The 19,845-nt window shown below is 36.7% G+C and overlaps 1 protein-coding gene across 1 annotated transcript in view; it reads left to right on the top strand.

Annotated features, from left to right (window-relative positions):
- Positions 1–19,845, top strand: part of LOC142466610 (uncharacterized) — a 164,000-nt gene that overhangs the window by 131,951 nt on the left and 12,204 nt on the right. The window contains exon 5 of the mRNA XM_075571865.1: positions 2,590–4,134. Coding sequence (XP_075427980.1) covers positions 2,590–4,134 — 1,545 coding nt within the window. The remainder of the gene's footprint in view (positions 1–2,589; positions 4,135–19,845) is intronic.

Below are 19,845 nucleotides of genomic sequence, written 5' to 3'. Positions count from 1 at the left end.
GTGTGTGTGTGTGTGTGTGTGTGTGTGTGTGTGTGTGTGTGTGTGTGTGTGTGTGTGTGTGTGTGTGTGTGTGTGTGTGTGTGTGTGTGTGTGTGTGTTGGTAAGTGTGTGTGTGTGTGTTGGTAAGTGTGTGCGTGTGCGTGTGCGTGTGCGTGTGTGTGTGTGTGTGTGTGTGTGTGTGTGTGTGTGTGTGTGTGTGTGTGTGTGTGTGTGTTGGTAAGTGTGTGTGTCTGTGTTGGTAAGTGTGTGTCTGTATTGGTGTGTGAGTGTGTGTGTGTGTGTGTGTGTGTGTCTGTGTGTTGTTTACATGTTTACTTCCCTTCCATCCATTGCCCGTTTAATGCAAGATAAGATCTTGTTTGCCTTTGCAGCTACTGCATGACATTGGGCACTATTACTAAGCCTGCTGTCTACAAGCACTCCTAAATCCTTCTCCATCAAGGATTCCCCTAATTTATCCCTGTTTAATTTGTAAGTCGCCTGTTATTTCTTGTTTCCCAAATGTATAACCTTAGATTTATCTGTATTAAACCTCATCTAATTAGGCACATATACTCCCTATCTGGGGACAGGTTGCATGCAATATGACTAACTTCCTATGCCTACAGTGAGAAGGGTATAGGGCGACCATGCTATCATAAGTATGTTCAATACAAGAGTTACACTCGACTTTTAGTCGGTACGCTGCCTCAACAATGGGGATTTTATAACATTATTCTCATTGTACTGTATACAGGCATACCTGTACTGTGTACATGTACTGTATATAGTATTCACTATTATGCTTTATTAATGAAATACATCTTTTTTATTTGCAATTGTTATTCAGGAGACATCACCCTTGAGCTATCCATCATTTGTGATGGCCTTACAGAGGATATTGATACCCCATGACAAATATAGTCTTTCCCCCATTCCTTAGAGAGGACAGTCAATTAAGGACCTTTTTGACCCTTCGGGTTCAATAATATATTCAGACCTTACAAATACATGTACAGGTTTACTATGTATAAATATAGTTTTAAAGGGGTTTTCGTTACCCTTAGCCCACCAGTCAGAACCCAAAAAAGAGAAGGGGAGAGGGGGTAACTGCCTGTGCAGATAAAGCTCCCCCCCCCCCCCCCGGAGTCTATGCCCACCATATTATAATAATTATAAGATTTAAATATATGAGAGGTAAAGAGGCATTAATCACCTATATGTGACCAATTAAACGCCACTGCCATTAGTACACTTTGGTCCTAGGAGGGATTGACCCCTTAACCCTGTCACTGCCATTAGTACACTTGGGTCCTAGGAGGGATTGACCCCTTAACCCTGTCACTGTCATTAGTACACTTTGCCCCTAGGAGGGACTGACCCCTTAACCCTGTCACTGCCATTAGTACACTTTGCCCCTAGGAGGGACTGACCCCTTAACCCTGTCACTGCCATTAATACACTTTGGTCCTAGGAGGGATTGACCCCTTAACCCTGTCACTGCCATTAGTACACTTGGGTCCTAGGAGGGATTGACCCCTTAACCCTGTCACTGCCATTAGTACACTTTGCCCCTAGGAGGGACTGACCCCTTAACCCTGTCACTGCCATTAGTACACTTTGCCCCTAGGAGGGACTGACCTCTTAACCCTGTCACTGCCATTAATACACTTTGGTCCTAGGAGGGACTGACCCCTTAACCCTGTCACTGCCATTAATACACTTTGGTCCTAGGAGGGATTGACCCCTTAACCCTGTCACTGCCATTAATACACTTTGGTCCTAGGAGGGACTGACCCCTTAACCCTGTCACTGCCATTAGTACACTTTGCCCCTAGGAGGGACTGACCCCTTAACCCTGTCACTGCCATTAGTACACTTGGGTCCTAGGAGGGATTGACCCCTTAACCCTGTCACTGCCAATAGTACACTTTGCCCCTAGGAGGGACTGACCCCTTAACCCTGTCACTGCCATTAGTACACTTTGCCCCTAGGAGAGACTGACCCCTTAACCCTGTCACTGCCATTAGTACACTTTGCCCCTAGGAGGGACTGACCCCTTAACCCTGTCACTGCCATTAATACACTTTGGTCCTAGGAGGGACTGACCCCTTAACCCTGTCACTGCCATTAATACACTTTGGTCCTAGGAGGGATTGACCCCTTAACCCTGTCACTGCCATTAATACACTTTGGTCCTAGGAGGGATTGACCCCTTAACCCTGTCACTGCCATTAGTACACTTTGCCCCTAGGAGGGACTGACCCCTTAACCCTGTCACTGCCATTAGTACACTTTAGTACTTGGAGATACATAACCCTAAACATGTCAGTAGTGCAACATTCATTTTCTTTCATCAAATTCTTCTGAGTAACCATATCTGTTATGACAATAATCCCCATAAATAAATCCCCCATTGATTACTTTAGGGAGATTTCATATAAAACCATCATAAAACTGTAGAAAGTGCTGTCCTTAGTCTTCCTGATCTGTTTATCTAGAACTGACCGTTTGTCCTCTGTATGACCTGAAACTGTCCCTTCTGCTCTCTGTCCCTATCTTATCTGGCTCTGCTTGGATGTAATTGGGACCATTTCTATTTGTGATTAGAGATAATTAGAGAACTGGAAGAGGCCAGTACAGTTCTGGACACAGAAGGGTTAAAGCCCCCCCATGAGACCTCAACAACTGCTAGTGTGAGATCTGCAGAGAAAGACAGAGAACAAAAAGAGACCAGCTCAGCCCAGACAACACAAAATGCCAGCCCATCTGTCACCCACAAGATGATGGAAGATGCCAGCCCTCACCAGATAATGGAAGATGCCAGCCCTCACCAGAGAATGGAAGATGCCAGCCCACCAGCCACACCCCAGATGATGGCAGATGTCAGCCCACCAGCCACACCCCAGATGATGGCAGATGTCAGCCCATCCATCACACCCCAGATGATGAACGATGCCAGCCCGCCCATCACACCCCCGATACTGGAAGATGCCAGCCCACCGACCACACCCCAGATGATGGCAGATGTCAGCCCATCCATCACACCCCAGATGATGAACGATGCAAGCCCGCCCATCACACCCCCGATATTGGAAGATACCAGCCCACCGACCACACCCCATATAGCAGATGCCAGCCCACCAGCCACACCCCAAATGATAGCAGATGCCAGCCCACCCATCACACCACAGATGAAGGAAGATGCCAGCCCACCCGTCACACCTCAGATGAAGGAAGATGCCAGCCAATCCATCACACCACAGATGAAGGAAGATGCCAGCCCACCCATCACACCACAGATGAAGGAAGATGCCAGCCCACCCATCACACCTCAGATGAAGGAAGATGCCAGCCCACCCATCACACCTCAGATGATGGAAGATATCAGCCAACGAGCCACACCCCAGATGATGGCAGATGCCATCCCACCCCAGACAATGGGATATGCAAGCCCATCTCTTTCTAAAGCAAAGGCTAGCACCTCTTTCTCAGTGGAAGAGTCCAGCGTACTCATCCTCACAGACCCAACCTTCACCTCACTGGTCTCATTAGCTAGTCACACAACATCTCCTTTTATAGACCAAGGCCAGGTAGAAACCAGCATGTCACTCTACACAACACGTCCAGCTTCCTCATCCATTTGGCCATCCCTTCCCAGCCATCAATTCTCAGAGACAGATATAAGCAAACAGAAGAGCACAACAGAGACATTATCCACCAAGAGGCCATCACCCCCCAATCATACAACAGAACAGAAAGAGGTCAGCTCACTTGTCATCACCACTACAAGACAATACTCACCTGTCACAGAGAGACAGGCACCAGCGTCCTCTGACAAACCTTCTGTAGAGATTGACAAAGACCAGCAGACCAGCTCATCTCGTTCAGTAACAGAGTCACCTCCTCTCAGACCACAAAGTCCCATGTCTTCTGCAAAAACAGACAAAGACCAGAAACTTCCCAAAAAACAACAACCATCCCCTACTAAAAGGCCCCCCTCCCAAAGACACAAGCCACCCATCTCAAAAGTAGATAAGGACAAGGGGAAGAACAAAAAATACATTAACTCAGCTATGTCCCCAGAGAAAACAAAGCTCAGACCAGCCGCCTCTTCACAATCATTCAAAGGGGATTTCCAGTCAGATACCTCAGGTAAGAGGAGTAACAGCTTACTTACTCTCATGCACACACACTCTTACTCATACTGTCACTTATACTCACTCATACTCTCACTAATACTCATAATATCAATCATTGCCACCTCATTTGTACTGTCACTTATATTTAGTATTGGCCTTTTAGCTCATTCTCTACTGTTGCCACCATGTATATATTAATATATTTATACGATGGATTTAGTGGTTTATTCTCTAATCTGCGATAGCACCAATCAGACCTATAGCAGTCACGCTGCGTGTGCGATATCACTAGTCCTGCGCTATCACAGCTTACAGAATATGCCCCTTGAAGGCTTATCAACAGGAAAATACAGAGGATTCAATCAACTTGCACCACTGTGTGTGTGAAAGTGGGAGGATCTCGTACACATAAAGCAATGGGGGACATGATATATGTATAGATAATATAGGTGGGGAACATGATAAATGTATAGATAACATAGGTGGGGACATGAGAAATGTATAGATAACATAGGTGGGGGACATGATAAATGTATAGATAACATAGGTGGGGAACATGATAAATGTATAGATAATATAGGTGGGGGACATGATAAATGTATAGATAATATAGGTGGGGGACACATGATAAATGTATAGCTAACATAGGTGGGGGACATGATAAATGTATAGATAACATAGGTGGGGAACATGATAAATGTATAGATAATATATGTGGGGGACATGATAAATGTATAGATAACATAGGTGGGGACATGATAAATGTATAGATAATATAGGTGGGGGACACATGATAAATGTATAGATAACATAGGTGGGGACATGATAAATGTATATATAACATAGGTGGGGGACATGATAAATGTATAGATAATATAGGTGGGGAACATGATAAATATATAGATAACATAGGTGGGGGCATGATAAATGTATAGATAACATAGGTGGGGAACATGATAAATGTATAGATAACATATGTGGGGAACATGATAAATGTATAGATAACATAGGTGGGGGACATGATAAATGTATAGATAACATAGGTGGGGGACATGATAAATGTATAGATAACATAGGTGGGGGACATGAAAATGTATAGATAACATAGGTGGGGAACATGATAAATGTATAGATAACATATGTGCGGAACATGATAAATGTATAGATAATATAGGTGGGGAACATGATAAATGTATAGATAACATAGGGGGAACATGATAAATGTATAGATAACATATGTGGGGGACGTGATAAATGTATAGATAACATATGTGCGGAACATGATAAATGTATAGATAACATAGGTGGGGACATGATAAATGTATAGATAACATAGGGGGAACATGATAAATGTATAGATAACATATGTGGGGGACGTGATAAATGTATAGATAACATATGTGCGGAACATGATAAATGTATAGATAACATAGGTGGGGACATGATAAATGTATAGATAACATAGGTGGGGAACATGATAAATGTATAGATAACATATGTGGGGAACATGATAAATGTATAGATAACATAGGTGGGGACATGATAAATGTATAGATAACATAGGTGGGGGACATGATAAATGTATAGATAACAGGTGGGGGAACATGATAAATGTATAGATAACATATGTGGGGAACATGATAAATGTATAGATAACATAGGGGGAACATGATAAATGTATAGATAACATAGGTGGGGAACATGATAAATGTATAGATAACAGGTGGGGGACATGATAAATGTATAGATAACATAGGTGGGGACATGATAAATGTATAGATAACATAGGTGGGGACATGATAAATGTATAGATAACATAGGTGGGGACATGATAAATGTATAGATAACATAGGTGGGGAACATGATAAATGTATAGATAACATATGTGGGGACATGATAAATGTATAGATAACATAGGTGGGGGCATGGTATATGTATAGATAACATAGGTGGGGAACACATGATAAATGTATAGATAACATAGGGGGGACATGATAAATGTATAGATAACATAGGTGGGGGACATGATAAATGTATAGATAACATAGGTGGGGGCATGATAAATGTATAGATAACATAGGGGAAACATGATAAATGTATAGATAACATGGGTGGGGACAGGATAAATGTATAGATAACATATGTGGGGAACATGATAAATGTATAGATAACATAGGTGGGGGACATGATAAATGTATAGATAACATAGGGGAAACATGATAAATGTATAGATAACATGGGTGGGGACAGGATAAATGTATAGATAACATAGGTGGGGGACATGATAAATGTATAGATAACATAGGGGAAACATGATAAATGTATAGATAACATGGGTGGGGACAGGATAAATGTATAGATAACATAGGTGGGGGACATGATAAATGTATAGATAAAATAGGTGGGGGACATGATAAATGTATAGATAACATAGGGGGGACATGATAAATGTATAGATAACATAGGTGGGGACATGATAAATGTATAGATAAAATAGGTGGGGAACATGATATATGTATAGATAACATAGGTGGGGAACACATGATAAATGTATAGATAACATAGGGGGGACATGATAAATGTATAGATAACATAGGTGGGGAACACATGATAAATGTATAGATAACATAGGGGGGACATGATAAATGTATAGATAACATAGGTGGGGGACATGATAAATGTATAGATAACATAGGTGGGGAACATGATAAATGTATAGATAACATATGTGGGGAACATGATAAATGTATAGATAACATAGGTGGGGGACATGATAAATGTATAGATAACATAGGGGAAACATGATAAATGTATAGATAACATATGTGGGGAACATGATAAATGTATAGATAACATAGGTGGGGAACATGATAAATGTATAGATAACATATGTGGGGAACATGATAAATGTATAGATAACATAGGTGGGGAACATGATAAATGTATAGATAACATAGGTAGGGACAGGATAAATGTATAGATAACATATGTGGGGAACATGATAAATGTATAGATAACATAGGGGGGACATGATAAATGTATAAATAACATAGGTGGGGGACATGATAAATGTATAGATAACATAGGTGGGGGACATGATAAATGTATAGATAACATAGGTGGGAACATGATAAATGTATAGATAACATAGGTGGAGAACATGATAAATGTATAGATAACAGGTGGGAACATGATAAATGTATAGATAACATAGGTGGGGGGCATGATAAATGTATAGATAACATAGGTGGGGGACATGATAAATGTATAGATAACATATGTGGGGGACATGAAAAATGTATAGATAACATAGGGGGGACATGATAAATGTATAGATAACATAGGTGGGGGACATGATAAATGTATAGATAACATAGGGGGGACATGATAAATATATAGATAACAGGTGGGAACATGATAAATGTATATATAATATAGGTGGGGGACATGATAAATGTATAGATAACATAGGTGGGGGACATGATAAATGTATAGATAACATAGGTGGGGGACATGATAAATGTATAGATAACATAGGTGGGGAACATGATAAATGTATAATTAACATATGTGGGGAACATGATAAATGTATAGATAACATAGGTGGGGGACATGATAAATGTATAGATAACATAGGTGGGGAACATGATAAATGTATAGATAACATAGGTGGGGAACATGATAAATGTATAGATAACATATGTGGGGAACATGATAAATGTATAGATAACATAGGTGGGGAACATGATAAATGTATAGATAACATAGGTGGGGAACATGATAAATGTATAGATAACATAGGTGGGGACATGATAAATGTATAGATAACATAGGTGGGAACATGATAAATGTATAGATAACATAGGTGGGGACATGATAAATGTATAGATAACATAGGTGGGGGACATGATAAATGTATAGATAACATAGGTGGGGAACATGATAAATGTATAGATAACATAGGTGGGGACATGATAAATGTATAGATAACATAGGTGGGGGACATGATAAATGTATAGATAACATAGGTGGGGAACATGATAAATGTATAGATAACATAGGTGGGGAACATGATAAATGTATAGATAACATAGGTGGGGAACATGATAAATGTATAGATAACATAGGTGGGGGACATGATAAATGTATAGATAACATATGTGCGGAACATGATAAATGTATAGATAATATAGGTGGGGAACATGATAAATGTATAGATAACATAGGGGGAACATGATAAATGTATAGATAACATATGTGGGGGACGTGATAAATGTATAGATAACATATGTGCGGAACATGATAAATGTATAGATAACATAGGTGGGGACATGATAAATGTATAGATAACATAGGGGGAACATGATAAATGTATAGATAACATATGTGGGGGACGTGATAAATGTATAGATAACATATGTGCGGAACATGATAAATGTATAGATAACATAGGTGGGGACATGATAAATGTATAGATAACATAGGTGGGGAACATGATAAATGTATAGATAACATATGTGGGGAACATGATAAATGTATAGATAACATAGGTGGGGACATGATAAATGTATAGATAACATAGGTGGGGGACATGATAAATGTATAGATAACAGGTGGGGGAACATGATAAATGTATAGATAACATATGTGGGGAACATGATAAATGTATAGATAACATAGGGGGAACATGATAAATGTATAGATAACATAGGTGGGGAACATGATAAATGTATAGATAACAGGTGGGGGACATGATAAATGTATAGATAACATAGGTGGGGACATGATAAATGTATAGATAACATAGGTGGGGACATGATAAATGTATAGATAACATAGGTGGGGACATGATAAATGTATAGATAACATAGGTGGGGAACATGATAAATGTATAGATAACATATGTGGGGACATGATAAATGTATAGATAACATAGGTGGGGGCATGGTATATGTATAGATAACATAGGTGGGGAACACATGTTAAATGTATAGATAACATAGGGGGGAAATGATAAATGTATAGATAACATAGGTGGGGGACATGATAAATGTATAGATAACATAGGTGGGGGCATGATAAATGTATAGATAACATAGGGGAAACATGATAAATGTATAGATAACATGGGTGGGGACAGGATAAATGTATAGATAACATATGTGGGGAACATGATAAATGTATAGATAACATAGGTGGGGGACATGATAAATGTATAGATAACATAGGGGAAACATGATAAATGTATAGATAACATGGGTGGGGACAGGATAAATGTATAGATAACATAGGTGGGGGACATGATAAATGTATAGATAACATAGGGGAAACATGATAAATGTATAGAAACCATGGGTGGGGACAGGATAAATGTATAGATAACATAGGTGGGGGACATGATAAATGTATAGATAAAATAGGTGGGGGACATGATAAATGTATAGATAACATAGGGGGGACATGATAAATGTATAGATAACATAGGTGGGGACATGATAAATGTATAGATAAAATAGGTGGGGAACATGATAAATGTATAGATAACATAGGTGGGGAACACATGATAAATGTATAGATAACATAGGGGGGACATGATAAATGTATAGATAACATAGGTGGGGAACACATGATAAATGTATAGATAACATAGGGGGACATGATAAATGTATAGATAACATAGGTGGGGGACATGATAAATGTATAGATAACATAGGTGGGGAACATGATAAATGTATAGATAACATATGTGGGGAACATGATAAATGTATAGATAACATAGGTGGGGGACATGATAAATGTATAGATAACATAGGGGAAACATGATAAATGTATAGATAACATATGTGGGGAACATGATAAATGTATAGATAACATAGGTGGGGAACATGATAAATGTATAGATAACATAGGTGGGGAACATGATAAATGTATAGATAACATATGTGGGGAACATGATAAATGTATAGATAACATAGGTGGGGAACATGATAAATGTATAGATAACATAGGTAGGGACAGGATAAATGTATAGATAACATATGTGGGGAACATGATAAATGTATAGATAACATAGGGGGGACATGATAAATGTATAAATAACATAGGTGGGGGACATGATAAATGTATAGATAACATAGGTGGGGGACATGATAAATGTATAGATAACATAGGTGGGAACATGATAAATGTATAGATAACATAGGTGGGGAACATGATAAATGTATAGATAACAGGTGGGAACATGATAAATGTATAGATAACATAGGTGGGGGGCATGATAAATGTATAGATAACATAGGTGGGGGACATGATAAATGTATAGATAACATATGTGGGGGACATGATAAATGTATAGATAACATAGGGGGGACATGATAAATGTATAGATAACATAGGTGGGGGACATGATAAATGTATAGATAACATAGGGGGGACATGATAAATATATAGATAACAGGTGGGAACATGATAAATGTATATATAATATAGGTGGGGGACATGATAAATGTATAGATAACATAGGTGGGGGACATGATAAATGTATAGATAACATAGGTGGGGGACATGATAAATGTATAGATAACATAGGTGGGGAACATGATAAATGTATAGATAACATATGTGGGGAACATGATAAATGTATAGATAACATAGGTGGGGGACATGATAAATGTATAGATAACATAGGTGGGGAACATGATAAATGTATAGATAACATAGGTGGGGAACATGATAAATGTATAGATAACATATGTGGGGAACATGATAAATGTATAGATAACATAGGTGGGGGACATGATAAATGTATAGATAACATAGGTGGGGAACATGATAAATGTATAGATAACATATGTGGGGAACATGATAAATGTATAGATAACATAGGTGGGGAACATGATAAATGTATAGATAACATAGGTGGGGAACATGATAAATGTATAGATAACATAGGTGGGGACATGATAAATGTATAGATAACATAGGTGGGAACATGATAAATGTATAGATAACAGGTGGGAACATGATAAATGTATAGATAACATAGGTGGGGAACATGATAAATGTATAGATAACATAGGTGGGGAACATGATAAATGTATAGATAACATAGGTGGGAACATGATAAATGTATAGATAACATAGGTGGGAACATGATAAATGTATAGATAAAAGGTGGGAACATGATAAATGTATAGATAACATAGATGGGGAACATGATAAATGTATAGATAACAGGTGGGAACATGATAAATGTATAGATAACATAGGTGGGGAACATGATAAATGTATAGATAACATAGGTGGGGAACATGATAAATGTATAGATAACAGGTGGGAACATGATAAATGTATAGATAACATAGGTGGGGAACATGATAAATGTATAGATAACATAGGTGGGGAACATGATAAATGTATAGATAACATAGGTGGGGAACATGATAAATGTATAGATAACATATGTGGGGGACAGATAAATGTATAGATAACATAGGTGGGGAACATGATAAATGTATAGATAACATAGGTGGGGAACATGATAAATGTATAGATAACATAGGTGGGGAACATGATACATGTATAGATAACATATGTGGGGGACAGATAAATGTATAGATAACATATGTGGGGAACATGATAAATGTATAGATAACATAGGGGGGACATGATAAATGTATAGATAATATAGGGGGGACATGATAAATGTATAGATAATATAGGGGGGACATGATAAATGTATAGATAACATAGGTGGGGACATGATAAATGTATAGATAACATAGGGGGGACATGATAAATGTATAGATAACATATGTGGGGAACATGATAAATATATAGATAACATATGTGGGGAACATGATAAATGTATAGATAACATAGGGGGGACATGATAAATGTATAGATAACATAGGGGGTACATGATAAATGTATAGATAACATAGGTGGGGAACATGATAAATGTATAGATAACATAGGTGGTGAACATGATAAATGTATAGATAACATAGGTGGGGGACATGATAAATGTATAGATAACATAGGGGGGACATGATAAATGTATAGATAACATAGGGGGGACATGATAAATGTATAGATAACATATGTGGGGAACATGATAAATATATAGATAACATAGGGGGGACATGATAAATGTATAGATAACATAGGGGGGACATGATAAATGTATAGATAACATAGGTGGGGAACATGATAAATGTATAGATAACATAGGTGGGGAACATGATAAATATATAGATAACATATGTGGGGAACATGATAAATGTATAGATAACATATGTGGGGAACATGATAAATGTATAGATAACATAGGGGGGACATGATAAATGTATAGATAATATAGGGGGGACATGATAAATGTATAGATAATATAGGGGGGACATGATAAATGTATAGATAACATAGGTGGGGACATGATAAATGTATAGATAACATAGGGGGGACATGATAAATGTATAGATAACATAGGTGGGGAACATGATAAATATATAGATAACATATGTGGGGAACATGATAAATGTATAGATAACATAGGGGGGACATGATAAATGTATAGATAACATAGGTGGGGAACATGATAAATATATAGATAACATAGGGGGTACATGATAAATGTATAGATAACATAGGTGGGGAACATGATAAATATATAGATAACATATGTGGGGAACATGATAAATGTATAGATAACATAGGGGGGACATGATAAATGTATAGATAACATAGGTGGGGGACATGATAAATGTATAGATAACATAGGGGGGACATGATAAATGTATAGATAACATATGTGGGGAACATGATAAATATATAGATAACATAGGGGGGACATGATAAATGTATAGATAACATATGTGGGGAACATGATAAATATATAGATAACATAGGTGGGGAACATGATAAATGTATAGATAACATAGGGGGGACATGATAAATGTATAGATAACATAGGTGGGGACATGATAAATATATAGATAACATAGGTGGGGACATGATAAATATATAGATAACATAGGGGGGACATGATAAATGTATAGATAACATAGGTGGGGACATGATAAATGTATAGATAACATATGTGGGGAACATGATAAATGTATAGATAACATAGGGGGGACATGATAAATGTATAGATAACATAGGTGGGGAACATGATAAATATATATATAACATAGGTGGGGGACATGATAAATGTATAGATAACATAGGGGAAACATGATAAATGTATAGATAACATAGGTGGGGGACATGATAAATGTATAGATAACATAGGGGAAACATGATAAATGTATAGATAACATAGGTGGGGAACATGATAAATGTATAGATAACATAGGGGGGACATGATAAATGTATAGATAACATAGGGGGGACATGATAAATGTATAGATAACATATGTGGGGAACATGATAAATGTATAGATAACATAGGGGGGACATGATAAATGTATAGATAACATAGGGGGGACATGATAAATGTATAGATAACATAGGGGGGACATGATAAATGTATAGATAATATAGGGGGGACATGATAAATGTATAGATAACATAGGGGGGACATGATAAATGTATAGATAACATATGTGGGGAACATGATAAATGTATAGATAACATAGGTGGGGGACATGATAAATGTATAGATAACATAGGTGGGGGACATGATAAATGTATAGATAACATAGGTGGGGGACATGAAAATGTATAGATAACATAGGTGGGGAACATGATAAATGTATAGATAACATATGTGCGGAACATGATAAATGTATAGATAATATAGGTGGGGAACATGATAAATGTATAGATAACATAGGGGGAACATGATAAATGTATAGATAACATATGTGGGGGACGTGATAAATGTATAGATAACATATGTGCGGAACATGATAAATGTATAGATAACATAGGTGGGGACATGATAAATGTATAGATAACATAGGGGGAACATGATAAATGTATAGATAACATATGTGGGGGACGTGATAAATGTATAGATAACATATGTGCGGAACATGATAAATGTATAGATAACATAGGTGGGGACATGATAAATGTATAGATAACATAGGTGGGGAACATGATAAATGTATAGATAACATATGTGGGGAACATGATAAATGTATAGATAACATAGGTGGGGACATGATAAATGTATAGATAACATAGGTGGGGGACATGATAAATGTATAGATAACAGGTGGGGGAACATGATAAATGTATAGATAACATATGTGGGGAACATGATAAATGTATAGATAACATAGGGGGAACATGATAAATGTATAGATAACATAGGTGGGGAACATGATAAATGTATAGATAACAGGTGGGGGACATGATAAATGTATAGATAACATAGGTGGGGACATGATAAATGTATAGATAACATAGGTGGGGACATGATAAATGTATAGATAACATAGGTGGGGACATGATAAATGTATAGATAACATAGGTGGGGAACATGATAAATGTATAGATAACATATGTGGGGACATGATAAATGTATAGATAACATAGGTGGGGGCATGGTATATGTATAGATAACATAGGTGGGGAACACATGATAAATGTATAGATAACATAGGGGGGACATGATAAATGTATAGATAACATAGGTGGGGGACATGATAAATGTATAGATAACATAGGTGGGGGCATGATAAATGTATAGATAACATAGGGGAAACATGATAAATGTATAGATAACATGGGTGGGGACAGGATAAATGTATAGATAACATATGTGGGGAACATGATAAATGTATAGATAACATAGGTGGGGGACATGATAAATGTATAGATAACATAGGGGAAACATGATAAATGTATAGATAACATGGGTGGGGACAGGATAAATGTATAGATAACATAGGTGGGGGACATGATAAATGTATAGATAACATAGGGGAAACATGATAAATGTATAGATAACATGGGTGGGGACAGGATAAATGTATAGATAACATAGGTGGGGGACATGATAAATGTATAGATAAAATAGGTGGGGGACATGATAAATGTATAGATAACATAGGGGGGACATGATAAATGTATAGATAACATAGGTGGGGACATGATAAATGTATAGATAAAATAGGTGGGGAACATGATATATGTATAGATAACATAGGTGGGGAACACATGATAAATGTATAGATAACATAGGGGGGACATGATAAATGTATAGATAACATAGGTGGGGAACACATGATAAATGTATAGATAACATAGGGGGGACATGATAAATGTATAGATAACATAGGTGGGGGACATGATAAATGTATAGATAACATAGGTGGGGAACATGATAAATGTATAGATAACATATGTGGGGAACATGATAAATGTATAGATAACATAGGTGGGGGACATGATAAATGTATAGATAACATAGGGGAAACATGATAAATGTATAGATAACATATGTGGGGAACATGATAAATGTATAGATAACATAGGTGGGGAACATGATAAATGTATAGATAACATATGTGGGGAACATGATAAATGTATAGATAACATAGGTGGGGAACATGATAAATGTATAGATAACATAGGTAGGGACAGGATAAATGTATAGATAACATATGTGGGGAACATGATAAATGTATAGATAACATAGGGGGGACATGATAAATGTATAAATAACATAGGTGGGGGACATGATAAATGTATAGATAACATAGGTGGGGGACATGATAAATGTATAGATAACATAGGTGGGAACATGATAAATGTATAGATAACATAGGTGGAGAACATGATAAATGTATAGATAACAGGTGGGAACATGATAAATGTATAGATAACATAGGTGGGGGGCATGATAAATGTATAGATAACATAGGTGGGGGACATGATAAATGTATAGATAACATATGTGGGGGACATGAAAAATGTATAGATAACATAGGGGGGACATGATAAATGTATAGATAACATAGGTGGGGGACATGATAAATGTATAGATAACATAGGGGGGACATGATAAATATATAGATAACAGGTGGGAACATGATAAATGTATATATAATATAGGTGGGGGACATGATAAATGTATAGATAACATAGGTGGGGGACATGATAAATGTATAGATAACATAGGTGGGGGACATGATAAATGTATAGATAACATAGGTGGGGAACATGATAAATGTATAATTAACATATGTGGGGAACATGATAAATGTATAGATAACATAGGTGGGGGACATGATAAATGTATAGATAACATAGGTGGGGAACATGATAAATGTATAGATAACATAGGTGGGGAACATGATAAATGTATAGATAACATATGTGGGGAACATGATAAATGTATAGATAACATAGGTGGGGAACATGATAAATGTATAGATAACATAGGTGGGGAACATGATAAATGTATAGATAACATAGGTGGGGACATGATAAATGTATAGATAACATAGGTGGGAACATGATAAATGTATAGATAACATAGGTGGGGACATGATAAATGTATAGATAACATAGGTGGGGGACATGATAAATGTATAGATAACATAGGTGGGGAACATGATAAATGTATAGATAACATAGGTGGGGACATGATAAATGTATAGATAACATAGGTGGGGGACATGATAAATGTATAGATAACATAGGTGGGGAACATGATAAATGTATAGATAACATAGGTGGGGAACATGATAAATGTATAGATAACATAGGTGGGGAACATGATAAATGTATAGATAACATAGGTGGGGGACATGATAAATGTATAGATAACATATGTGCGGAACATGATAAATGTATAGATAATATAGGTGGGGAACATGATAAATGTATAGATAACATAGGGGGAACATGATAAATGTATAGATAACATATGTGGGGGACGTGATAAATGTATAGATAACATATGTGCGGAACATGATAAATGTATAGATAACATAGGTGGGGACATGATAAATGTATAGATAACATAGGGGGAACATGATAAATGTATAGATAACATATGTGGGGGACGTGATAAATGTATAGATAACATATGTGCGGAACATGATAAATGTATAGATAACATAGGTGGGGACATGATAAATGTATAGATAACATAGGTGGGGAACATGATAAATGTATAGATAACATATGTGGGGAACATGATAAATGTATAGATAACATAGGTGGGGACATGATAAATGTATAGATAACATAGGTGGGGGACATGATAAATGTATAGATAACAGGTGGGGGAACATGATAAATGTATAGATAACATATGTGGGGAACATGATAAATGTATAGATAACATAGGGGGAACATGATAAATGTATAGATAACATAGGTGGGGAACATGATAAATGTATAGATAACAGGTGGGGGACATGATAAATGTATAGATAACATAGGTGGGGACATGATAAATGTATAGATAACATAGGTGGGGACATGATAAATGTATAGATAACATAGGTGGGGACATGATAAATGTATAGATAACATAGGTGGGGAACATGATAAATGTATAGATAACATATGTGGGGACATGATAAATGTATAGATAACATAGGTGGGGGCATGGTATATGTATAGATAACATAGGTGGGGAACACATGTTAAATGTATAGATAACATAGGGGGGAAATGATAAATGTATAGATAACATAGGTGGGGGACATGATAAATGTATAGATAACATAGGTGGGGGCATGATAAATGTATAGATAACATAGGGGAAACATGATAAATGTATAGATAACATGGGTGGGGACAGGATAAATGTATAGATAACATATGTGGGGAACATGATAAATGTATAGATAACATAGGTGGGGGACATGATAAATGTATAGATAACATAGGGGAAACATGATAAATGTATAGATAACATGGGTGGGGACAGGATAAATGTATAGATAACATAGGTGGGGGACATGATAAATGTATAGATAACATAGGGGAAACATGATAAATGTATAGAAACCATGGGTGGGGACAGGATAAATGTATAGATAACATAGGTGGGGGACATGATAAATGTATAGATAAAATAGGTGGGGGACATGATAAATGTATAGATAACATAGGGGGGACATGATAAATGTATAGATAACATAGGTGGGGACATGATAAATGTATAGATAAAATAGGTGGGGAACATGATAAATGTATAGATAACATAGGTGGGGAACACATGATAAATGTATAGATAACATAGGGGGGACATGATAAATGTATAGATAACATAGGTGGGGAACACATGATAAATGTATAGATAACATAGGGGGACATGATAAATGTATAGATAACATAGGTGGGGGACATGATAAATGTATAGATAACATAGGTGGGGAACATGATAAATGTATAGATAACATATGTGGGGAACATGATAAATGTATAGATAACATAGGTGGGGGACATGATAAATGTATAGATAACATAGGGGAAACATGATAAATGTATAGATAACATATGTGGGGAACATGATAAATGTATAGATAACATAGGTGGGGAACATGATAAATGTATAGATAACATAGGTGGGGAACATGATAAATGTATAGATAACATATGTGGGGAACATGATAAATGTATAGATAACATAGGTGGGGAACATGATAAATGTATAGATAACATAGGTAGGGACAGGATAAATGTATAGATAACATATGTGGGGAACATGATAAATGTATAGATAACATAGGGGGGACATGATAAATGTATAAATAACATAGGTGGGGGACATGATAAATGTATAGATAACATAGGTGGGGGACATGATAAATGTATAGATAACATAGGTGGGAACATGATAAATGTATAGATAACATAGGTGGGGAACATGATAAATGTATAGATAACAGGTGGGAACATGATAAATGTATAGATAACATAGGTGGGGGGCATGATAAATGTATAGATAACATAGGTGGGGGACATGATAAATGTATAGATAACATATGTGGGGGACATGATAAATGTATAGATAACATAGGGGGGACATGATAAATGTATAGATAACATAGGTGGGGGACATGATAAATGTATAGATAACATAGGGGGGACATGATAAATATATAGATAACAGGTGGGAACATGATAAATGTATATATAATATAGGTGGGGGACATGATAAATGTATAGATAACATAGGTGGGGGACATGATAAATGTATAGATAACATAGGTGGGGAACATGATAAATGTATAGATAACATATGTGGGGAACATGATAAATGTATAGATAACATAGGTGGGGGACATGATAAATGTATAGATAACATAGGTGGGGAACATGATAAATGTATAGATAACATAGGTGGGGAACATGATAAATGTATAGATAACATATGTGGGGAACATGATAAATGTATAGATAACATAGGTGGGGGACATGATAAATGTATAGATAACATAGGTGGGGAACATGATAAATGTATAGATAACATATGTGGGGAACATGATAAATGTATAGATAACATAGGTGGGGAACATGATAAATGTATAGATAACATAGGTGGGGAACATGATAAATGTATAGATAACATAGGTGGGGACATGATAAATGTATAGATAACATAGGTGGGAACATGATAAATGTATAGATAACAGGTGGGAACATGATAAATGTATAGATAACATAGGTGGGGAACATGATAAATGTATAGATAACATAGGTGGGGAACATGATAAATGTATAGATAACATAGGTGGGAACATGATAAATG

Source organism: Ascaphus truei, chromosome 1 (genome assembly GCF_040206685.1).
Source record: "Ascaphus truei isolate aAscTru1 chromosome 1, aAscTru1.hap1, whole genome shotgun sequence".
NCBI classification, from domain to species: Eukaryota; Metazoa; Chordata; class Amphibia; order Anura; family Ascaphidae; genus Ascaphus; species Ascaphus truei.
This window is presented reverse-complemented; position numbering and strand designations above follow the sequence as displayed.